General features: G+C 38.5%; 1 protein-coding gene across 1 annotated transcript in view; it reads right to left on the bottom strand.

Moving 5' to 3' along the window:
- Window positions 1-2,191: 2,191 nt before the first annotated feature.
- Window positions 2,192-25,873, bottom strand: part of LOC124789521 (facilitated trehalose transporter Tret1) — a 200,833-nt gene continuing 177,151 nt past the window's right edge. The window contains exons 5-6 of the mRNA XM_047256910.1: window positions 15,676-16,197; window positions 2,192-4,060 (exon numbers count right to left, since the gene is read on the bottom strand). Coding sequence (XP_047112866.1) covers window positions 3,479-4,060; window positions 15,676-16,197 — 1,104 coding nt within the window. The 3' untranslated portion in view covers window positions 2,192-3,478. The remainder of the gene's footprint in view (window positions 4,061-15,675; window positions 16,198-25,873) is intronic.

Genomic DNA, 25,873 nt, shown 5'->3' on the forward strand with positions numbered 1-25,873 from the left:
TAGCCAGAGAAGGGAAGGCCACAGGGTCATAAGAATCAGTCAATGACCTGTTACCACTTGAAGAGATGGCTGTAGGAGAATAGCCAGATTTTTGGAGCTTGATATGCTTCATGAACAAAACATCCACCCTGATACCACCCACTCCAATTAGGGACTCTCCTTGTTGGCGCCACCTAGGCACAGGCTTCTGGCATGGCAGCCATTGCTGGGAGTTTTGATGCCCCAGAATAACAAGCAATCATTTCTAGGTGTACTTGGTGAGAAGGCAACAGCTCAGGTATCAGAAGTGTGATCTTTATATCGTCTGGGAGCGCAGCCAGGTGAGTACATAATGGTCCCACCACACGGACTGGCTATGTGTGCTTGTCACATTGTGGGGTGGAGGGGTGGGGGCAGGAAGGGGGGGGGGGGGTGAGGAATCTATGTCGTAGACACTAGGGAGGGAGTTCTTCCCCAGAAGGCTTACACTAAAGACAAAAAATTTAGAAGTATAGGTCAAACTTCAAAGGTGACCAAAAATGCCAGAGAGAATTGAAGAGAAAAGGCAAGAGAAACAAGCCAGCAAGGAATATAGGAAACCAGATGTATAGACACGTGAACATAACTAAGAACGCCAAGATAGGGGGCATTGGTAAGGAGTGAGGATGGGGATGGAGAGCCATGGGGGAAGAAATGTGGCCCAGGGAGGAAGAATGGGATGCAACAGCTCGGGGCCTCTTCGGCACCATGCACAAACTTGCAAAAGAACCATGAGCCCCTTGGTGGGCCCAGCTGATGATATTTGTTTGCTTTAATCTGTATCTTTGATTATAACTCTTAAGACTGCAGATCCTGTTTTTGCGTTACCATCAACTGAACAAACAACATCCAAACCACTTCTAGAATACGCAGAACAGAAATGATGATAATGTGAAAAGTTAGTTCACTACCTAGAATACTAAGTATAATGTTCAGACTTCTCACCAATGAAGTAAGATTTATTGGTTTTCAGACAATCTATCACTATATCCAAGTACCAATTCATCATTACAAGATGGTTGTCTCAACCTGTTTTAATAATACATCCTTTCTTCAGTTGTAACAAGACCTAAGTAAAAACTGTATTGGTTCTTTCAAAGAAGCAGCCAAGGAGTAATTGAGGTGCAGCAGAAATAAAAATATGCTTATTTAGTGCCTCTGACTTGTGCCATCTACACAATAACTATATTGATTTGAATACAGTGATTTATTACTTTTAAAAGAAATTACATGGTTTTTCATCAGGGTTAAGGAATGATTATATGCTAGTATGTAACATTACATACCCCCCCCCCTCCCCCCTCGTACACTGAGCGACACGGCGCAGCAGTTAGCATGCTGGACTCACATTCAGGAGAGTGACGATTCAAACCCACGTTCACGCATCCTGATTAATGTTTTCCATAATTTCCCTATATTGCTTCAAGCAAATGCTGTAATTATTCCTAATGACCTCTGTATTTGGTCTCTTTCCCAAATCACCAACCAACCACCCCCCATCTCCCACCACCACCACGAAATACCGACGTATAAAATTTTTCTGCCAGAGTCTGCATGTTACAGACTGACATGGAAAAACCAAAAATAAACTAAACAGGAAACAAATTTTCATCCCATTTAACAGAAATCTCTGTCCGCTCCTTTGTGTCCGCCCTTGCCTCCTGTATGTGATGTACTACAAAGAAAACTGCAAGTCACATCGATGCATTCAGTTTTAACCTTGGTTTTTACCAGCAGATGATGATGATGATGATGATGATGTCTTCTTCACCCATTCTTCTGCAACACTACTCTCTGTCCAAACTACATTTTTGACTGCACTGACTTGTTTTGATAGTTCTGCAGCTGTGCACTACATCATCATAACCACCAGTCTTCCTTCCACCATCCTGGCCACTTCCTGTCCTACCTACTTTTTATTTCACTTTTTCTGCGAAGATGGTCAGGTTGTCCAGAATACAGATTGTAATTCACTTTATTTAATTATCTGTAGAGAAAACAGATATTTACTAATGGAGGGTTTTATTTTCTGTAGATGCCAAGAGAAACATTTGTACAGCTAGTCAAATTACTGCATGATTAGATGGTCAAAACTGTTGGTTATAGTCATCTCAGGAAAGGTTGGCTGGTTCATTTAGCTTCTCTGTGAATGTTTCTGATATTAAAGAATCACTAACAGCATAATGTCTTAATTTATTAATACATATAGATTTACACATACAATTCAAATATAAATAAAATATACATTTACTGATAATATGTACAAAGTTGCATTTGGTATAAAACAAGATAAAATGTTTATCACTCTTTTTGATAAATAGGAAAAAATCACATTTTCTGCAGTAACAAGTAACTGCATACTTAAAATCTTTTTAAAACTGTATTGTGCATTTTCAGATTTGTTAATACTGCAAAATATCATAAGCTCAGTCACCATACCAGAAACTGAACACACTATAGTGAGCAGTTTGAGGAGAATTTAATACCACCACACAGATAAAGTGTTATTTTTCAGGTTCTTGTGTTTTCACAAATAATAATTGGGATGAAGGCCATGAAGCTTAAGTTCTTGCTGCCAAAATTAATATTAATCAATAAACGTTACATCATCACTGTTACTTTCAACAAAGAGCTTCACAAAAATTGTTGTTTATCACAAAATAATGGCACTAATAAATATATACATTGATTCCTACCTAATTCTTAGAATTTTACATGTAGCTTTAAAGAAGTGCAACATTTTAAAAATGACAGCTCTGAAACAGTAAATAAATTATATATAAATATATTTTTCTGTAATTGAAAAGTAAGTAGTAAGTGCAGCTCTAGATTTCGTCTGGTACGTAAGGTTGTCTTCTTCCTTAATTGCTACCAAATTGGTCAAATTCTTTGCTTTTCAAGCGAAAATTTATAAAGCAAAAAATGTAGTTTCATGAAAGTAACATTCCTTGCCCTAGCGATCAGCTTTTCTGTATAGAGTTATAAATATTCTGATGGTCAGAGTCATTATTTTAAAATCTTCCCACATTATTTTTAACTCTCAGAGTCTACAAACAGTGTATAAAAGGCTGCCTGCAACAGCATTTCTTACAAAAGTAATTACTTAGGATGATTAAACAGACAATGAATAAGCACTCTTTATCACAAGTGGAATTCAGCAGTCTTTGAGCTAAAAATTCAAAATAAAAGAAATTGTAGTGTAAGACTTGACACAATAATTGTTTGAGTTCATGTGTCACGCTTTCAGCACTATTAGCTATATAATGCTTCTGAATAAGAAGTGCACACATACACACGCACACATGCACATGTACACATGCAGTCTTGTTCTGCTGCAGCTGTATTTCACTGCTGCAAAGCTGACATACTTTCTTTCTAGTAGTCATGTTATTCACCATACACTATTACTATAGTACAAAAAGGTGAGCTCTGTGGTAAATAATTGTTTGTAATAAAAAATTTAAAATTTTTCTACTGCAGTTGTCTCTTCAACTTCTTGTCTTTTGTCTTCAGTAGCTTCTCCACCAAGTACTCTCTGCACTTCTTCCAAAGACTTTCCCTTGGTTTCTGGTACTATGAAGAAAACAAAGACTGTACCAAGGGTAGAAATGGCAGCAAAGATAAAGAAGGTGACATCAGAACCAAATGCATCTTTCATGTCAGAAAAGAATTTTGTGACAATAAATGCAAGAAACCAATTCAGCAGACATGCAACTGAACTTGCAACACCTTTAATAGTTGGGGCAAAAAGCTCACTCATCATCATCCATGGGATGGGACCAAACCCAAGTGAAAATACAACAATGAAAAGACACATGGAAACGAGTGGGAGCCATCCTATCTGGTCAGCTTGCTTCTGATCTTGCAAGAGAAAAAATATACCGAGCAATAATGAGCACAACGCCATAACACTGTCTGAGACAAGCAACAGAATTCGCCTGCCTAGCTTGTCCACGACTAGAGAAGAGACAAATGTTGCTGCTACTTGCATAACTCCCACAATGACTGTTGATACTGCAGGTTCGATATCGCTCCCAGCGCTCTGTAAAGAGAAATTTGTACAATGTTAATTCAATATATTTGGATACTATAGCTTTTTAACAGTTTAATACAGGAAAATTATTGTATTGCTGTTCACAAATGTTTCCTTTTTCCTCTATTATGTAGAGCAAGCAAGAGAACAAAAAAATAATAAAGTACAGTTACAAATTTTTGTTTTGTTCTTGGATATTCTGCTGAGTAACATCATTCGGGTTTTGCAATAATTTTGGCATCTTTAAGTGGTTCTGATGGTAATCATAAGAAGCCCGAAAAGCAGTTCAAGATGATCATACATGAAGGAAACATAAGATCAGAAGATTATAATTTTTTCCATTTCTCTTTGTGTTTTGTTCAATGCATGGTTTAATCTGAAGGCATACTTACTAACAAAGTGTGTATCATATGGTGGTGGTACAGTTTTTGTATATTTCATGTTGTACAATAGAGTAAGCAACTAAAACACTAAATTTAATCTTAAAAAGAATATGAGGCATGAGAATTTTTGGAGTGACGGTGCTTTTGCCAATCTTCGAAGCACTTTGGGGACTCACTTTTCATTATGATGTTCAGCTCCTTCAGTGATTCCGTTTTTACCTCATCAATGATAGCAAAACAATGTCAGTGAGTTTCTTTTAGAACTTGGGAATATAAAGAAGTTGCCAGGGCCATATCCAGTGAATACATGGCTGAGGCAATATAATGGTTTTGTTTATTGTAAAAAAAAGGACACACAAACAGGAGCATTATCACGATGAAATTTCTACAAGTGGTTTTGCCACAATTCTGGTCATCATCTTCTGACTGCTTCATGCAAACAGCACATAACTTCCAGGTAGTATTCCTTGGTGATCACACAACCATAAGACAGGAACTCATGATGCACTATTCCACTGTAATCAAAGAAAACAGTCAGAAGAACCTTCACATGTGGTCAAGCTTGTCAAGTTTCTTTTCGGTCTTTGTTCTTCAGGCAGGTCCTATTGGGACCACTGGGCCTTGGTTTCAATCTCACATGCCTGTGCCAAAGTTTCATCATCTGTTATAACCTTCTCTAGAAGTCCTGGATCATTTTCAACTTCATTCAGCAAGTCCTGGGTGATGTCTGTGTGTCGTCATTTTTGGTTGAAATTCAACAATTTTGAAGCAAATTTTGCTGCTACATGTTTCATGCCCAAACCATCCAAAAAAATTGCATATCATAAAAAAAACCAAAAGATATGTTGACATCATCAGCAGCCCCTCTGATGGTGATTTGGTGATTTACCAGGACCATTATCTTTACTTCATCCACAGATTTGTCAGCAATTGGTGTGCTAGAGCATCCAGAGCGGTCATCTTCAGTGTGTTCTCAACCCTCTTTGAAACATTTATACCACTTGTAAACTCTTGAGTTACTCATAGCAGATTTGCCAAAAGTTACAGTCAACAATTCAAATGTGATGCTGTACTTGATTCTGTTTTTCAAGCAGAATTTGATGCAAGTTCTTCGGTCCATCTTTTTTGAAAGTAAAGTTTTCTGAGCACTCATAAACACACATCTTTTCATTTGTCAACAATAAATTAAATATTGAAAACAGTGAAAATGCAAATATACATCAGGAACATGTACACAAACAAGATGATTTTTTTTTTGTTTGGAAAATCAGATGTATAGACCTACAAAAGCGAAAAATTCCTGTTACTTTTTGACCATCCCTTGTGTAATGTTGTAAGCTGCTCGTATTGGCAATATGTTGAGAATTCTGAAGTGAAATGAAAGTTCAAAAGGAACAGGTAAAAATACTAAGGCTGGAAGTGAGCACACCTCTTCTGGGCAGGAGACAGGATGACTTGTTGAATGGAATGCACATAATACAAAACACAGAATAGAGATTACAAATCCATTACACTAAAACAAAAAATGATAGGGAGTAATAGGAAGCAAAACAACTATTTGCTAAACTTAAATTTGGTGCAGATAGAACTGTAGGCATAGTGAAAGAACTATCCAGCGTAACAGACAAAATCATACAGGATGACAAAAGAAGGGAAATTTCAGAAGTATATTGCTACACAGGAAGATTTTGTTTGTTTTTTTTTTTGTTCGCTGCTGGGATCAAACAATAACACAGATTTTAAGAAGAAATTTCCAGAAATGTGTATGTGTGTATCACAGCATTATATGGAAGTCAAACAGACTTTTCAGGAAACCAGTGAATGATGTGGAAGCATTTGAAATGTAATGCTATAGGTGGATGTCAAGAATTAAATGGGAAGGTACAGTAGAAAATGAAGAGGAGAGACCGATACATTTAGTTTTTCCATTTATAAACAGAAATAACACATGAAAGTAACAAAATTTGTTTTCAAAGACACAGCTATTTTTCATACTTCCAATTTAATTCAAAATTATAATTGCATTTGAAATTGTTAATGCCACACTACAATTTATTCTGAGTAATAACTTGACAATATTTGTAGCAGAATTAATTATTTGTGTGTTAATTCCTTTGTGTGTAAGAGATCAATACTTCATAAAATCACTGTACTGTGACTTCTTGTATATTTGTTTTTGTAGATCTGTGTAACTGTTTGGCACAAATAAGTAACATTTTTATGGATCACAGTGTTCATGGCATGTGTTAGAGGGAAATCACGTTTCAGATTTTGAACTGCAAAGTTACTGAGACATGGCATTATGATTGTTCTTATTGAGGTCTAATGTTCAATAAATGATGCAAAGAAAGTTATCTGCATCCTCTATATTATTTGTACACACATATTTCAAAATTACAACCTGCTATATCTCATAAGAAGCCAAATCGACTCATTAGACTAACAGCCAAACAACAATTCACTGATCGCAAAGCTAAATAGAAACTATGAGCTTGGTTGATTCTACCTGCACTTGCTCATGTTAATATGCATTTCTTATGCAAACATAGGCAAAGGTAGGATTTTGAAAAGTATGCAAATTTCTTTATTTATACTATTATTGTAGTAAACAGAGCAAGAAGGGCAGTTAGAACTGAGGGCTCTTGTCCATGATGGAAACAGACACACATGTACTAAAATTATATACATGTTGCAGGAACAAAATTAATTATATGGAAACTAGAAAAACATGATTGTAACCAGGATAGATATTGGACAATAAGAGAAACTGGCAGCAGCAGACTGACACATAAAATTTAAGTAAAAACAACTTTTTTTTGTTCTTGTATTTTTGTGTGAAAAACAGGTTTTACAAATGACTATACTCAAGCCAAAGGTCAAATCAGAACCTAACAATCAAGGAGCGGGAGCAAATAATTTAAATCAGTGTAACAAGAGTATTCACAATTGAAAAGAATGATATTAGTGCTTGGTCAATCTTTAAAAGTAATGGAACAATCAGTTATGGTTATTAGACAGTTGAACAGCCTACATTAAAAAATTAATAAAGGTTAAAGCCAATGAAACAAGCAATTGTGGTTAAAAGTGAAAAAAAAAATTACACTTTAAAATATAGTGACACAAAAATCTCAAACATGAATCAGTAAATACATTACATAGTGAAGTTCATAAACTTGTGAATGAAACTGGAATTTTAGCACCAAAAGTCTTATTGGCAGAATTCAGAAAACTGAAATTAGCATTCAAGATAATTTAGTAAACTGACAAACTTTAAATGACAATGTTGTGGAAGGAGGGATGCTGGAAGTACAGTAGACAATCCTGTTGTACAGACAAATTGTTTTCCTATTGTAAATAATGAATAATTTACCTACATCTAAAGTAAGTGGAGTTTCAACATGAGACACTGAAGACCATGTGGAATCCATCACTTGCAAATGATTCATATGCAAAGAAGTATCTGAAATTTTCAACAATATGGCACTTCGGAAAAATTATTGCAACTTTGTAGTTGACTACAGTTTAATAGGTGGTTGATTTACCAAAATGAATTCTGTAGTCAGTTTAGAAACAGTAGCTTACATGTTTGTGGTAATGCTGAAAGTACTGATAAGCACCCAACTTTGATGCAAAATTTTGTAATTTTAACTTGCAGACTGTAATAACTAATCAAAATTATGTAAAAATATTTTAAGGCAACAGCTGTAACAATGCTAAAGATACAAGTAATTTGCACAGAATACCTAATTTTGTCAAAAATTATCACAGTTTTGGGCTGAAAATGAGAGAAAAAGAGTAACAGTATGCAGTAAAAGTAGAGCTATGTTAATTTGTGCAAAAATGTCTTGTGCTCTTTATGTGAAGGCAAATTTAAAGAAAAGATTGAGAGTGGAATACAAAATTAAACTACCTTTATTTTCAGTGTGGACCCTGAATTTTTGTTTATGATGTAGGCAATGCACTTTACTTTGTATTGCAGAGCAATGTTTGACGACGGCAAAGAGTAGATGTTTGTATCAGGAAATATATTGACAATTTATTATATAATCACTGTGTTTCCGGTGGCTAAGAGAAAAGCATCTAATGATTTTTGAGATAAAACATATCTCTGGTTAACAGTAATGATAGAAATAGTAGAAGAGTTAAGATGTGAAAAATATTTGTAATGTCAGGATGTTGCTGACTACAAATTTGTGCCACCATAGAGGTGAAACAAGTGTGACCATTAAAAATAATTTCATTATTATTTATTTATTGTTTCTTCTTCTTTTTCTTCTTCATTATTTATTTATTTATTAAACAATAACTTGACAATCACAAAGCTAAGTAGAAATTGTCAACTTGGTTTATTCTACCTACACCTGCTCATTCTAATAAGCATTTATTATGTAAACCTAGGCAAAGTTAGGAATTTGGAAAGTCTGCAGACTGGTTGGTTTGGGTAAGGAGACCAGACAGCGTGGTCATCGGTCTCATTGGATTAGGGAAGGATGGGGAAGGAAGTCGGCCATGCCCTTTCAGAGGAACCATCCCGGCATTTGCCTGGAGCGATTTAGGGAAATCACGGAAAACCTAAATCAGGATGGCCGGACGCGGGATTGAACTGTCGCCCTCCCGAAAGTCTGCAGATTTCTTTAATTCTGTTATCATCTTAGATACAAGAACAAAGAGGAAGGTTAGGGAACTCCAACTAACAATAGCTGTTCAAAAAAGATTTCTGTGACAATGTCTTACTGCAAATGTTCACCAGCCAATTTCTTTTATTTTTTTTATTTTTTTTTATTTTAGCTATTATGGTCTATTGCTTGATGTTGCACAGAGAAAGCTGCTTCACTGACAAACTCTTAATTTGTAATACAGTTTCTATAAATGTACCTATTAACATTTTAGTGCTTTTGATTGAACCACAGTTCAAATATTGAGACTGTCTAATGAGATATCCTAAATTTCTCATGGAGAAACCTAATTATACTTTTCCTGAGGTTAATGTTCAATACACAATCACAGCTACAGAGCCTCCAATGTACGCAGGTACTTATCATCAGGAAAATTGGCTTAAGTAAAACTTTAATTTCAAGTCATGATCAGGCTTGGTATACGACATCCTTCTAAAAGCTGCTAGTGTAGTCTTCTCCATCTTGTTCCCATGAAAATTTGAAATCTGCATATCTGTAAGGATTACTGAGCTTTGAAAGCTTTACAGTGCCAGACTGATTTCCATTAACTTTTTTATATGATTTCAACTGCCAACTCTCCAGCAGAAAGGTATTATCCAAAATAGACTTTATTCAAGCTTATCACCACATTCCTGCGGCACCAGATGATCCACAAAACTCAGGTGTGATTATAACATTAGGACTTTTCAAATTTTTGAAATGGTTTGTTTTGTTTTAGGGCACAAAAACAACTAGGATCATATGCACCCATGTCAGAACTGCAGAACTCGAAGACAAAGAGAAGAGTTAAAAACGATGACACATTAATCTCTATCAATGGACAAGAAGACAACAAAAATGAGGGATGGGGAGGAAGGTCTATAAAATATGCCATAAAAAATGGAGGTAAAAGATTAAATGTCCTTCACCACATTGATACAATGGATAAAAACAAAAATGCACTCGACAGCCCTCGTGTTGTTTGGTAAAACAGCCAATAACTCAGATCGTAAACACAAATGAAAACTTAAATATAAAAAAAAGGAATTCCATCAGGAAATGGCAGACTGTCAAAGGTTGAGGTCAATGAGCACAAAGTGGTGGGAGAACACTGCTTAACTAATGACAATGGCTAAAACGACAGTGCCTGATACCCAACTTAGCTAAAATGATCTCCTCATGGTGAGATGGCCAAGAGGAGGTCACTTGACTATGTGTCAGAGAGAACAGACCACTAGAGATGATGAAACAGCTAGGCAGTGCAGAAGGATAGATCCAAATGGGAATAGGTGTGCGAGGAGTCTGAAAGGAACACGGATGCTCCTGTGTTAAGGCAGAAGAGGTTAAGTTGATTAAGAAGGTCAGCCAATAGATCACCTCTCAAAAAGATTCTGGGAGAACCCCAAAGGGGATGGTGCACATTAAAATCACTGATCAGTAGAAAGGGTTGAGGTAGCTGCCGAATAAGCTGGAGGAAGTCTATCCTATTGACATTGAATGATGAAGGGATGTAAACGATACAAACGGAAAAGGTCAAGTGAGGAAGGAAAACAGCTTGAAGACGGGTAGTCAGGAAGAGGGGCTGACTATGAATGTCATTCCGTATGAGCAGCATGAGTCTCCCATGAGATGTAATGCCGATCTCAGGGGAGTGGAGGGGGGGGGGGGGGGGGGGGGAAATCAAAATAGACTGGGAAGAAAAGTGGAAGGCTAAAGCACTCATGAGGATGCAATTTTGTTTCCTGAAGGCACAGAACAAGTGGATGATGCTATTCTTTGTTGATCAAATGCCACAAATGTTCCATTGGAGGAGAGTCATGATGAGGGAAAAATGAAGGGGTGTCACCTCGGTGGCTGCCGAGTGCCAGTCTGTGAAGACTCGCTGCTACAGGGAACGGAGGCAGGAGGATCCTGCTCCACAAGTCCTTCAGAAGCACCAGCTTTCTTCTGCTGTCAGCCTGTGGATTCCAGTGCAGAAAAACAGTTGGCGCAGCACACCAGCGACATGGAGGCTGGCTGGGTGAGGGTGTCACATGACGACACCATTGAAGAGAATCTTTGAGTTAGCAAAGGAGAAGACATTTGCCTTTGGTTGACTTCTTCAAGCCTTTCCAGTTGGCAGAGGTAGACAGTGGTGTTGGTTGGCTGGAGGGACATAGGAAATCTTCACAGGAGTATTCCTTCTGTCCTTTCTGACCTGCTGATTGCATAGGTGGTAACTTCGCCCTGTGGGACGAGAGTTTGATGGCTTGTTGCACAGCTAGACAAGGAGATGTTGATACTACAATGAGTGATTTCACAGCCTCAGAGCTGAATTTTAGGTTGAATGTCTGTGTGGCCATGTCCTTCATGGAGCAAGGTGTAGGAAGAACAGTACTGTAAGTGTCAGATGGTAATACACAGGGTTTGCGGCTAGCCAGTAACTTGTGAGTGACCAGGTAAGATACTTCTTCCTTTACCCAGATCTCCTGGACAGCCCACCCATTGAGATACATGGGACAATCTGAAGAGGAGGTGGCATGGTCACCATTACAGTTACAGTGAGGAGGAGGAGGCGGCAGACAATCGCCCTCATGCGCATCCCTACCACAGGTTACACATTTGGTAAGATGTTGACAAGACATTTAAGTCTGGTTGAAATGATGGCAACGGTAGCAGCACATCGGATTCGGAATGTACAGTCAGACTGTGATAACTTCATAGCCTGCTTTGTTCTTGGATTTAAGCACCACTATATTAAAGGTGAGAAAAAGAGTGTGTGTGGGCACTAAGGAGGTATCTGCCTTTTACATCACCCATTGGGCACCAATGGCAACCTGATCAGAGAGGTATGTTTGGATTTTGGCCTCAGTCAGACTGTCAAGCAGCCCAGTGTAAATAACACTGTGGGAAGAATTCAGAGTTCTATGGGGGCTCAACCCAACCAGGATAGCTGTGGAGCAGTGAAACAGCAAGCAGTTGTTGTGCTTGGAAATCAGAAGTAGTCTCCAAAACCAAAGTGCCATTGCATAAACAACAGAAGGATTTCACAGGGCTGGCAATTCCATCAACATCTTTCTGAATTAGAAAGAGATTTACCATTGCAAAGGACTGACCAACTTCAGTACTTGAAACCATGAGAAACTGTGATGCAGCTGGGAGGGTCTTTGAATCAGGAGCGTCATTCCGTTTACGTCTGGTAGATGTAGAGTGCAAAGGTGATGATTGGCTCATTGTGAGAAAATTGCCAGCATCTCTGATGGCGTGCTCCTTCCAAGTGGGGGCCCCCTTCACAAGGGGGCACATCCATCTTAGCTGATTGTTCACACCTCAGGTCGCACCTCCCAAACACCTGACAGAGGGCACTTGGCAATTTGGGAAGGTAGCAGCTCAGGCAGTCACCCCTCCCTAGGCCTGGTGTGCATGAGAGGGTACATGTGAACCCTACCTGTCATCCCAGGGCTGGGAATTACATGTTACCCAGTACCATTATGCATCAGACACATGGGCCAGCCTTCAGGAGAGCACAGGGAGGAAGAAGAAAAGAGGAGCCTCAAACACTGAAGCAGAGGAAGGGTAGGAGAAGGTGAACAAAGAAATGAAAAAGGAATGAAAAACAGTGTTGAGACACTTTGTCTGTAAGCTATGGACAATGCAGAACATTCCCAACAAACCTCAGACATGTTCCCCAAGGGAAGGGAAAAAGAATGGCAAGAGGACAGACATGTATCATGGAAGGTAAAAGAAGCTGAAAAGGATGGGGCCCCATGGTAGCCAAACATGAACCCGTCAAAGAGCGGCCGAGCCCCCTGGGGGATTGGGGGGGGGGGGGGGGGGGTCCATGCCATGCACTATATGACTTGGCTCATCCTGTCATCAAAGGCACAATGGACTGATTCAACAGCACTTCATTCGACCTTCACTGAAACAAGAAATAAAGCTGAGTGGAGAAAAAAACACACATTTTTTGTCGACAAGTGTATGTTTCAAAACAACCAGCACTTACGGACCTTTCAGCAAAGTTGACAGTCATGTTCCACATATTTATATTGATCTTGAGGTGCCATTACCTTGCTATCCAGGCTCCATTTACCTCTTAACAATGATTGACAGACCTACACATTGACCGGTGGCAGTATCACTAACGGACATCTCTGCAGAAAGTGTTCCCAGCACTCTGTTATCGTCATGGATGGCATGTTTTGGATTATACCCACTGATATGTGATGACAGTTTCTTTGCCTGTTGTTCACTCATGTCACAAAGTCTCAAGATACGAGCTACTGCTTATCATCTGGCATCAAAAGACAAAGTTGAACAGTGACACTGCAATGTCAAGGCAGCATTATGAGCCTGACTCTCAGATGACTGGCTGACAACTTACCAACAATTTTAATGAGTCTCTGTGCTTTTGTGACTCCAGAATATAAAATCACTGTTTATAACAAATCAGCACTACAGGGATATCTGTTGAGTGGTAGATTGTGATTCAATCCATTTTTCAACTACTTTTTATAAATGAAAACCCGAAATTCAGTACCGGAACCTTCGAGATAAAGTGTGCTACATAAGGATATTTATTCAATTTTTTTATTTTTCATATTTCCTGTAATATTTTGGACATCCATTTTCATTTTTGACTTTTAAAAATTTTAATTATCCCATAAATTTTAGTTGTTTTGATTGACTGAAACTGGCATGTTATTTCACATTGTGAAATATTTAATTATGGAAAATCCATCATAACATTTCACACACCATAAAAATAAAAACTCTTACAATTTTTCACAAACACCAAGAAACATCATAATGTTAATACTGTAAGCATGCATCTTTGATGCTCTGCACCAACAAGAGGCCAGTCATAAAAAGTCAAGTGCTGAACTTGAGTCTTGTAATATGGAGTGAAGTATTATTTTGTGGAAACCATGTCTAACAAAAACTATCAACTTTTATATGAGTATTTCTACAATGATTAAATGAAATGGAATATTACCAATTACAAAGTCAGTGGCTATTTTAAAGTGAAGTACGGGAAAAAGATACCATTTGTTGCAGACATTGAGTTTGACTAAAAATGATAATGCTTTACTATCAACAAATTAATATCTTCACAAAAACATTTAAAACCTGGTCCCCCCTGAAGAATGATGCCCCAGAATATAATGGACAATGAGCTAAGCTGTGAACATCTTCAAATTACCCAGATGAGGTTTATTACTGTGTTCTTGTTTATGAAACAACCAACACTGTAATATTTATTCTACAGTGCCATTTCCCATCATATACTGATATAAATTTACATGTATGGCAGTACAGACAAAGAAATGTTAATGCTAAAATTAAACCATTTCAATAATTGCTGTTTGATTGGACTGTGGGAACAGGACTGTTAGATACTGCAGAAATTCTTTGAGCCTACACCAATGGAGTGTGGGACATTCCAATTTAATTTTCAACCTGAAGCAGCACATGCAGTCACATAAAACAATAAATGTTCACTATCACCCTACAACATTTGTCTTCATCCATTTTGAACTTATGACTTTTCACATTTGTTCATAAGACATTATACACAGAGAGGAAACTTCCCTAACTATCTGGTAGGTTCATGCTCTGAAAAACACTTTGATGTTGAAACACTTCATGGTCAGAAGACTGTCTCGATCAATAGACTCAAGCCTTCCTGCTGAAGAATATGGAGCATGGACCACTCATGTCAGCTTCACACAATCAACCAACCAACTCCAGCCATAAAACCTTTGGAGTGTCATCAACCAATCTAATGAATTCATATTCTCGCCATACAGAGCATTTCCAAAAAAGTACTTTAATGTTATCACTGAGGAGAGGTTAGTACATGGTTATAACTGGTGTAATGAAATATAAACTCTGTTAAAAGTATCGGTACGCATAGGATTAGACAGTCTTTTGTTTCTGTTTACTATTTCCACTGTAACATCATTTTAAAATATATGTACAATTGAGCATCATAGTTTTGTGTTGTTGTTCTGTAGTTCTGTATTAAAAAAAGAGGAGATAAAGTTATTTTAACTAGAACTGCAATTTGTACTGAATTTTACCTAGAAATAAATGTCAATTGCTGTCTACAAAAACAGAAAAGGTAAAAAAGTTTTTCCTAGCATATTGGATATACCAGGCCTACAGAGGTGAAAAGATTAGCAACAAAACAACAAGTCATGGAGAACAAGATTGAGCCACTGAAAGAATTACAAAAAAGAAATTTGAATGTCTCATGCATGTAACAGATAGGTTAATATTTGTACCTTGACAGCTTCAACCTAATCATTCATTTTATGACATGCCAAAAACCCCAAAAGCATCAATGTGCAAATTTCAGCTCAGTGTGATCTCAACAACAATGTCAGTATAACTTATGTTCCCATATGGAACTGAAACATACACAGCGCTTAGTTTCATTGCTGATGTGTAACCTGTTATTGCATTGACTTTAAATAATGGATATGACTCCTTGGATCACTTTTGAAAAATTATATTCATAATTTGGTTTCCCACTGCTTCTTTAAGTACTTTTAATATGCACATGTAATTCATTAAAAAGAATTCAAACATAAATGTAACGCACCTTAAAAATGTCGGAGGTGTAAAATATCACAGCATTTACTCCACTGAGTTGTTGGAAAATCATGAGGCCAAAAGCAACAAGAACTCCTTTTCGTGCAGCTGGTGTATTGAAGGCCTTCCACAAAGAGACCTTTTCCTTTGCTGAACTCTCTACAGATTCTCTCATTTCAGCCAGCTCAGGTTCGACATCATAGTGTGGGCCTCTGAACCACTGCAGTGCTTTACGTGCCTCATCACCACGTCCTTGCTTCAGGCGATACAATGGAGTCTCAGGCATGAAGATAAAAGCTGCTGCAAATAGGATGGGCATGACACCACATGCAATGGATATCCAAAACAGCTCCACACCTAGTCCCAACAAATACACAAACAGTATTCCCACAGTAAGCATAAGTTGGTAATAGCCTCCTAGTGTTCCCCGAATTTCCTTTTGCGCAATCTCACTTGTGTAGACAGGTGCTGTTAAACTGAATGCACCTCCCATTCCTCCTGTCAGCAAGCGTCCTACACACAGCCAAACAACCTGTGAAACAAATAAAGATAATAATCAATTTAAAAGATCCTGTCAAGTCAGTAACTGGAACAAAGGAAATGTTTCAGTAAAATTATGAAAGGAATAAAACAGATTACTGCTGATTGAAAGAAACATAACTAGCAGATTTAACAGCAACAACATATACTACATATTTTTATTGTTTATGAATGAAATGGTAATTAATATAACACTAAAAAAACAGACTGTTGCACTGAACTCTTTACAATTTCTAGTATAGTCAGATGAAAGGAAAGAACCTTGTTATTACATTGGGCTGCACAACAGCACCCTTGCAAAAGTTGCCAGAGACAAATGTAGTTGAAACTTTAAAACTGAAAAACTGCACAAGATAAAACTTTGCTTAAATTTGCAATCACGCTCTTCTATTTGCACTAGCAATCATTAACTCAAACACTTATAATTTAAAACCAGAAACATAGGTCCAGTCCTAAAACCTGCTAAAAAGTTAACAGGGAAAAGGCTTAAATAGGATATGAGGGCAAGAAGGGGGCTGGGGTGAGGGGGCACATGCAGCCAGCCATCCTGATGACATATTACAATCTCTTTCCTAATAATGCAGGAACAAAATCAGTGATATCACAAATCCTTAAAAGTCTTCTCAAACTTGTCTTCAGTTGCGAAAGAGAAGGCAGATAAACTAGAGGAAGGTTAGCTTTATGCTTGTTAGGATTTACACAAACACTGTTAAAATGCAGTATATATAAATCTTTACACCATAGGCTTGACACACTAATGTGTCCTCTTGCTGAAGAAAGAATCTATGTAGCATAGGACAAACTCCAAGCAGGAGGTATGTTAACAAGACTCTGTTTTACCTCTGTGGCTGGAAAGAGCTATGCTACAGCTGGGTGGCTGGCTTAATCAACCATAGCATGTTATCCTACACTTCCAACCACTCTTCCTCCCATCAATGCATGACCCTGTGCCTCAAAATCAAAGGCTATGCATACAAGGCAACCTGCCACTGTACACGCCATGCTCTGTTCAATGACATTGTCCCCATACATGACAAATATGTTTCTGGCTGCCTCTGCTGCTGTTACCTCTCTGCAGAATTCAAACAAAAGAATATATCATAAATATCCTGATTTCTCCACTTGGCACTCCATTTTTTAGCATACACAGCTCCCCTCGCCATCTCAAAATGACCATATGTAAATTCAGACAGCAACCATGAACTACAAATAAGACATGATAATTGATAAATAAACCCTCAGCAAGTGGAATACCAACACGAAAAACAAAAACACTACTCATTATGCACCAGCATAATGCAAACTCTCTAATCCATATGTCTAGGGCTCCAGATAAAAATTACAATAAAAAGAAAAAAGATGATGTGCTTTCTACTCAGCCATAACCTGCATCTAGCTATGGACAAATTCCCAGTTACTGCTAATGAGGCAGCCACAGCTACAGGGCAAAAAACTCTTGTCGTGTACTGTCATCAACACCACAAATGTGGCCATGGTAATGCCAGAAATGACTGTTTCACCATGCAGGATACTTCTTTCTTTGTGCCATCATCTCAATGTAATGCAGGGGTCATATTATTAGCTACAGATGAAGAGGAATGTAATTCTGTCCTCTCTCCAAGCCCACTTTCCTCAGCAGCTTCATACATCACACTGGATGACACAAGGATGTGACAGCTAGGCTTGTTGCCATGTTTACTGGCTCATAGTCAATGCTGTAGAAGACTGTGTGGTTTCAGCCTGTCACGCTTGCACTCATAACCCGTCAGCCCTGACAGAACACTTCTCCCCAGCTTAAACCCGAATGCCCAAGGGAGAGACTATGTTTATTTTGCAGGTCCACTCCAAGGTGCCATGGGGTTACTACTGGATGATGCTCCCTCTAGCTTTCCATTCATGGTACAAATACCAACCAACTCATGACAGCCACAAGCCAACCTCTGGAAACTTTTTTCACTGTAGAAGGTCCTCCTCCTTTATTGTGTTGGACTACCATCCCCAGTTGGTACCACTGCAATTAAGCAGTTCTGTCTCTGTAACAGCATAGAACATCTAATTACCATCCCTTCATTCTGAGTGGAATGGATGATCAGGAACTTCAAAACACAAACACAGAAGGTCATAGTATCAACGGCCCCACTAGCTTCCTCACTTCTCACTGATCTGTCCACCTCAACGGGTGTGACATGGCCAAAGTTTTTAATGGGTGCAGATCCCAAACATTATTTGACTTTATGTGCCTGATAAGCAAACACAGATTCCAAGCCTGCATTCATCCTATTACTGTGTGGGCTGCAAATCAGAACTTGCACCTCACATAGATCCCGAGGTGCCATGACCAGCAACAGAGGGCACCAAATTTTTGAACTCATATCCACGCAAGAGTGACTGGTTCATCATGGGAATCAGATTTTGCTATGATATACATCGCAGGATGCACCCACAGACCAATTAGTCAGTCAGTCAGGGACAGAGGTAGGCAGGACACCCACTTGAGAACAAATGCCAATCCTGAACCTACCAATTCCCTTCCACTAGCAGCTGTATGATCTGAGACCACACTAGAATCTTCAACAGGTGTTTGAAGTGATCACAAACCAAAAATGGGTGCCAATAGAGAGAGAACACTTACATCCTCCTCTATCTTTCTGAACACAATCTCCATCAGACGTTAGCCCAAATAGCACCTTGCAATCAACAGACCAGCCAGGCCCTTCCATTGTGCAGATGCTGCTACTGCCTGGTCCTACCTCTAACAATACTACACAGAAAGCAATGGATGGCAATATCAGTGTTCATTCATCATCACTGTGCTTGCACTCCCATTGCCACAGCCATTTTCAGCCCTAAATACCAACTAAAGGAGGAGGGGATTTAGTATTGTATCATGCTTATATCAATTTGGACTTGGAAGCAGACACATTAGTAGTGTCTGAATCATCATCTTACAGTCCAGTCCACACAACGCACCAGAAGAGAATATGGTGTCTCTGAACACTAGCAAGCCAGCGTTAGAGGTGTTATGGCCTCCGACCAGTTGCTGTAAATTGCTCTTAGTAACATGATGTCTTGGTAGCTGTTATTCAACCTTGCCATTACTCGGTTTATGCTTGTGGTGTCTGCTCTGGCAAAATGCTGGATTGTTATTGGACTTCAGCTGGTCTGCTGACTCACTCTGGCACTCTCCTTGCCTGCTTGCCTATCGACTTCTATAGCTTCATTGCTGCACACTCTAGTGACACTACAGTTGGCAACAGTAGACTATGCTTCCATTTCAGTTATTGAATGCAAGTAATTCTCTTTTTCTTTATCAGCCAACGAAGTTGGAAGACTTTGTATTTTCTATGGCTTTCTCTACTGCAAAATAGATGGTATACCTGTAGTCTAGCTGGACCAGATGAATGCTTTGTAGAATTATTGTTGATAGGACCAGTCCTGCAGACTCTATCTTTCAACTGACAATGAAACATTTTCAAATGTTTAAGGCTAAACATGATCATACTTTAAGGTTTTACAAACATGGTAGCCATGACAGCCTTTGATCATATGCGAGGCCCGTGGGCTCGACTGACAAACTGAAATGGATAATGATGTCATTAAAATGTAGTGCTGTTACATTAAGACTGGGACAGACATGATTAAAAATACAGTATTGCAGTGCTTTGGTTGTTCTCAAATAAGATGCAAAGTTCCTTTGGACACGCTTTGCATCATTCTTCGCAATATTGCATTTATCCATCAACACCTGGCAAGCAACTTTCAAGTAAACTGTCTCCCCTGTATGGCAATATACATATTGATGACATGAAAGTTTGGGTCTGGCCGTTAGTCATGCTTGGATAGCCAAATGCTAAGGCGACCACTCGCGATAAGCTGGAAATCCAGGTTTGAGTCTCAGTCAGGCATAAATTTTCATTTTCAACATTCCATTATACAGCTCATAGTTATCCATATTTGTAACTGCAAGTACATTTAATGATTAAAAAACAGTATACCCTGTTTTATTGTCTGAAATGTGAAAACTGTCTTTTGTGCCTGATACTTCAGTCTCTGAAGTATCATCGGAAGTGATGAATTATGGACTGAAGAGGAGGACCATTAAATAATAAAATCTCATTCACTTGCATAAAACTGCTTGAAAATGTGTCTTGTGTCTGCCAATGAAATAACTACTCTGCAAGAAATGATTTTAGTGAAATTGGCAATCTTTTACAAAAAGCACAGTAAGCATTTTCAGTGTCAAAGTACATCTCTACGAGGGATTGTCTGCGTAAGAAAGCTTCTGGTTCAGTCACCACCAGGTTATTTAGTGTACAATGATACATCTGAACACACAGTAAGTAGTTAATGAGGTTCTTCTTCTGTAACAGGTACTCTATGTGGCAGTTTACCATCTACTTCCGTACACAAAAAATTATAGTAACACTACAGTAACTGCTTAGGAAAATACTGTCTTTCCTGGTTTAGGAAGGGAACAATAATAGCTTCCATTCATTAAAAGAAACAAAAAAGTAGCAATCCAAATAAAACTGATCCCCCAGGAAATAGATCTGGCAGAAATGGTCACACACTCAAATAATTTGTCACTGAATTCAGTGATTAGTTCTTCACTATGGCAGCAAACATTGCACCCACAAATAAACAACAAAATACATATGCATTTGAATTACTGGTGCAGACACTGCATGCATTTCCAATATACATCAGTTAAAAAAAATACAGCCACTATAGAGATTACATAATTCATCACATTACTAAAAAGTAGTAATTATACTGACTGTGAAGGGGTTTTTGTAAAGAATATTAAAACTTTGTACTGTAATGATATGACTACCCTTAAGCTATCTTTGTAAACAATAAATGACTCAGCATATACTTTCTAATAACCTTAAACAGGCTGTGGCAATACCCATCTCTAAACTGGAGATAAGCAAACCACCTCTCATAATAACCACATTTCACTCTTTCCAGTCATTCCAAAAGCTTTTGAGAAAGTGACCTATGATATATAACTGAGTCATTTATCTGAATTAAACTTGTTAACTCCCTCTCAGCTGGGATTTTGCTGAGTATTCTTCACAGAGAAAGCAGCACAAGGCCTCAAAATTGGAGTCCTGGCACAAATAAACAAAAATTATCCTATTCATATAGATCTACTTTGTGACCTTATCAAAGCCTTTGATTTGCATGAGGATCACAAAATTCTAGAAAACTAAAGTTAATGACATTCCTCTTGCATGGTTGGAATCTTACTTCCATAAAAAAGCAGAGGGCTCAGTAACAGACTGTAAATTGTGCATGAAAATAACCTCAGAACAATGCAACATAACATCTAGTGCCACAGAGCTCAGTTTTAGACCCACTTTTGTTTCTAACTTGTATAAATGATCTTCCAATGAATTCAAAAACTGAAATGTTTGCTAATGACACAGGCACTCTAATAAAGGGTCCAAATTCAACACTAGCAAACACAGGTCAGATGATAGCTGAGCATAACTGTTGAATGAAGAAGACATCTTCATTACAGACTTAAGAGATGTCCAAAACCCAGCTGACAAACAAAAGCTAAACGAAGTGAAAATGCATATTAAGGAGAGCAGTGAGAAAAGTGCTCAATGAATTTGAAAATAAAATTTTGCCAATCAGTCTGACTAAAAACTCTAAGAGGTTTTTGTCTTACATAAAATCAGCAAGTGGAACAAAATCATCTATTCAATCACTGAGTGATGATGCTGGCATGAAAACAGAAGATGACAGAGAGAAGACCAAAATACTAATTTTTGGTCCTTTGAAATTGTTTCATGCCAGAAGATCTTAATACAGTTCCTCCATTCAATCACCATATGGCAAATGGCGGATATTGAGATATGTTGTCATGAAATAGAAAAGCAACTACAATTGCTTGGTAGTGGAAAAGCAGCCAAATGATATACCTGTAAGATTCTACAGAAGTTATGCAAAAAACTTGCTCCCTTTCTAGTAGAAGTTTACCATAGATCACTGGAGCAAGGAAAGGTATCTAGTGAGTCAAAAAAAGTGCAGGTCATTCCTATTATCAAGAAGGGTCATAGGACAGATGCACATAATTATGGGCCTATATCACTGATGTCAGTCAGTTGTAGAATTATGGAATTTGTTTTATGCTCATTTTGGAGAACAAAAATCACCTCATTAAGAAACCAACATGGATTCTGCAAACAGAGATCTTGCAAAACTCACCTTGCTCTGACGAGAGATTCACAATGTTGTAGACATCAGTTGATGCCCTGTTCCATTAATTCAGGAAGGCATTTGGAAAGTCCTGTGCTGCCATATGAACTTACTGAGTGCTGGACGAGAGTAATGATTGGATTCAATGTTTCCTCACAGATAAAACTCAACATGTTGCTATTAACAGGAGAAAAATTGAAAGGTGTAAAAAGTAATTCAGAAACAGTTCAAGGAAATGTGTCACAGTCACTACTGTTCACAATACATGTAAATGATCCAGCAGATAACGTTGGAAGCTGCACAAGGCTATTCACAGATTATGTAGTTGTGTATAAGAAGGTAGCAATGCCAGAAAACTAGCACTTAGCATGAAGACCTGCAGACAATTGATGAATGGTGCAGAGAATGGTAGTTGACCCTGAAATAAATAAATGTAACATATTGCACATACATAGGTGAAGAAATAGGTACTGTACAATTGCGTTATTGATTACAAATTGTTGAGACTGGTAACTATCATGAAACACACAGAAGTAGCCATCTGGAGCAACATTACTTGGAATAATCACATGAAACAAACAGTAAGTAAATCAGACGCCCTACTGAGTTTCATATAAAAAATCCCCAGGAACTGTAATTCATCCATGAATGATCTGACTTACAAAACACTTGTGCCATTTAAGACTTTCCTGTTGTAATAACTGCTCCATTAGTTCATGGGTATCATGTCAGATAGTGTTGTGGAAGCTGCACAATATTTTGACGAGACAACTGCTCATCATCCTGAGGTGCTTACGTGTTTCTGCAATGGCTTGCCAATATATATTCTTACTCACAAGAACAGTGCAGGTGCCAAGGATTGAGACTATAATGTCATTGTAGATGAATCATAGAGCATGGCAACATCCAGTGCCCCCTGCCATACAAATGGGCCTCAGGCTTCTCATTTGCGACGCAGGAAAAGCACGGCTGCAAGTAGTGGCCTAGAGCAATCACGTGCATGCAGAGTGCTGGCACCCAGTTTAAGTGTGCAGACTATGTTTCTCTGTCTGTGTTGACTCAGATTCATTTGTCTGCAGCTGATGATGCCTCAGTATTGCCAGTGCTGGTTCCCATGCCTTGCCGAGTTGAAATCCCATATCCCTATTGATCAGGTCATTACTTACATAAATTTTGAGTGCTTCTTTAATGATGGTGCCCTGGAATGTGGAAGCAAATGAAAGGATCTTTGTCTCTCCACAGTTCATGCTGTGTCCCATGTCAAGACAGTGTTCAGCCACAGAAGACTTTTCTGGCTGGCCCAGTTTGGTCTGATGCCTATATTCAGCACATTTATCCTTAATAGTGCGACGCATCTTGCCAGTGTATGATTTCCCATGCTGGCATGGGATTTTATATATATATCCCTGGTCCTGTTAGACCTAGGCTCTCTCTAACAGAACCCAATATAGTCTGCACTCGTGCTGGAGAGTGGAAGACATTTTATTTGATGTTTTTTGAAGAGCCTGCCAATCTTAAAGGACATGCCACCAACATACACTAGAAAAACCATCCTCGTGGAGTTCTCTGTTTCTTCTGGCTGTTCTTGAGGTTTAGAGGGTGTAGATTTATGTGATTTACAGGTCTGTTTATCAGTGTACCCATTTTGTACAAACAGAGTGTGAAGAGGGCTAATGGTGGTGATGATTGGTTTGTGGGGCTCTCAACTGCGTGGCATGGGATACACCCATACACCCATACAAAGTCCCAATTTTGTCACAGTCCAGTTTTTTTAAATAGTTCAATCTAGCCACTATCATGAATGATGATGAGAAAGATGAAATGATGAGGACAACACAAACACCCAGTTCCTGGGAAGAGAAAATCACCAATCCGGCCAGTAATTGAACCCGGGACCACGTGGTCCAGAGACAGCAATGCTAGCCACTAGGCCACGAGCTGCAGATGCGAAGAGGGCTAAGCCCTGCTGATAAACTCCCTGCATCAGAGATAATTCTGGCCCTATGAACGAGAGTCCACAACGCGGCTCTGCATTGAGATGGGTGATGGCAGCTTGAAGCTCATAGATATGGGTCAGTGTGAGTCAGTTTGTGAAACACACTGCAACCCAAGGAATCATCATCTTTTTTGTGGACCAAGACATCAAGAAACTGGAGGTCTCCATTTTTCTCCACTTCCATGATGAAGCAAATGCTGGGATGGAGGGTGTCAAGGTGTTCCAGAAATGCAGCAAGCTTTGGTGCTCTGTGTGACCAAACTACAAAAGTGTTGTCCACTTATCTCCATAATATTTAGGTTTCAACACCACTGAATGAAGTACTTTTTCCTTGAAGTCTCCCATAAAAAGATTAGCTACAATGGGAGACAAAGGGCTACCCATAGCAACACTGTCAGTCTGGTAAAAACAGTTTTCTTTAAATAAAAGGTATGCCAAAATAAGCAAATGTTTGATTAGAAGTATGATGTCCTCCTCCAACTTAGTTCCTATAAGTTGTAATGAGTCCACCAAAGGTACTCATGTGAACAAAGAGACCACATCAAAACTCACTAATATCTCAGCTGGTTCAAGGCGCAAAGTCTTCAGTCATTGTATAAAATCTTCTGAGTTTCCCACGGCATAGGAACCAGTACTGGCTGTACTAAGGCATTGTCAGCTGCAGATGAACAAAACTGAGTCAACACATACAGAGAAACAGTCCGCACACTTAAATTGGGTGCCAACACTCTGCCCACATGCTCTCTGGGCTGCTATTTGCGGCCGTGCCTTTCCCGCACCACGAATGAGAGACTCAATCCTTGGTTCCTGTGCTTTTCTTGCGAGCCAGTGTATATATTGGTGAGCCATTGCAGCAACACATCAGTAAGCACCTGAGGATGATGAGCAGTTGTCTAGTCGAAATATTGTGTAGCGTTCACAATAAAACACTTGTTTGAATAATTCTTGAGCACTGCTCATTAGTCTGGAACCCTTACCAGGTTCAGTTAATAGAAAAAGTAGACAAGATTCAAGGAAGAGTGGAATATTTAATCACAAGATTGTTTAGTTGGCATAAGAGCATTATGGAGATGCTCAACAAACTCAAGGGCATACATCCCAGCTACCATAAAACAAGAAATTGGGAAATCCTAACAATTCAAAATAAAATTAAAAAAAATTTCCAAGTTAGTAACTCTTTCTACAAATTACCTTAACATCTAAATGCAGAGTGAAAATTTCTATTAGTTACATGGTATGTGGTGTGTTTGTTATAATGCTGTATGACAAGTAATAATTTAATAAACAGGACTCAAAATTTACATTTGTTACAAAATTTTCTCTGAAAAATATCACTGTAATCAAGTAAATATTTAGCTAATAATAGCAGATAAATAACATCTATAATTAGTTTTTTTCACATTCCATGGATCACTTGCATGATAGCATGATACATTGTAATGATGTGGAATGAGTCATTGTA

The sequence above is a fragment of the Schistocerca piceifrons genome, chromosome 3 (genome assembly GCF_021461385.2).
Source record: "Schistocerca piceifrons isolate TAMUIC-IGC-003096 chromosome 3, iqSchPice1.1, whole genome shotgun sequence".
NCBI lineage: Eukaryota > Metazoa > Arthropoda > Insecta > Orthoptera > Acrididae > Schistocerca > Schistocerca piceifrons.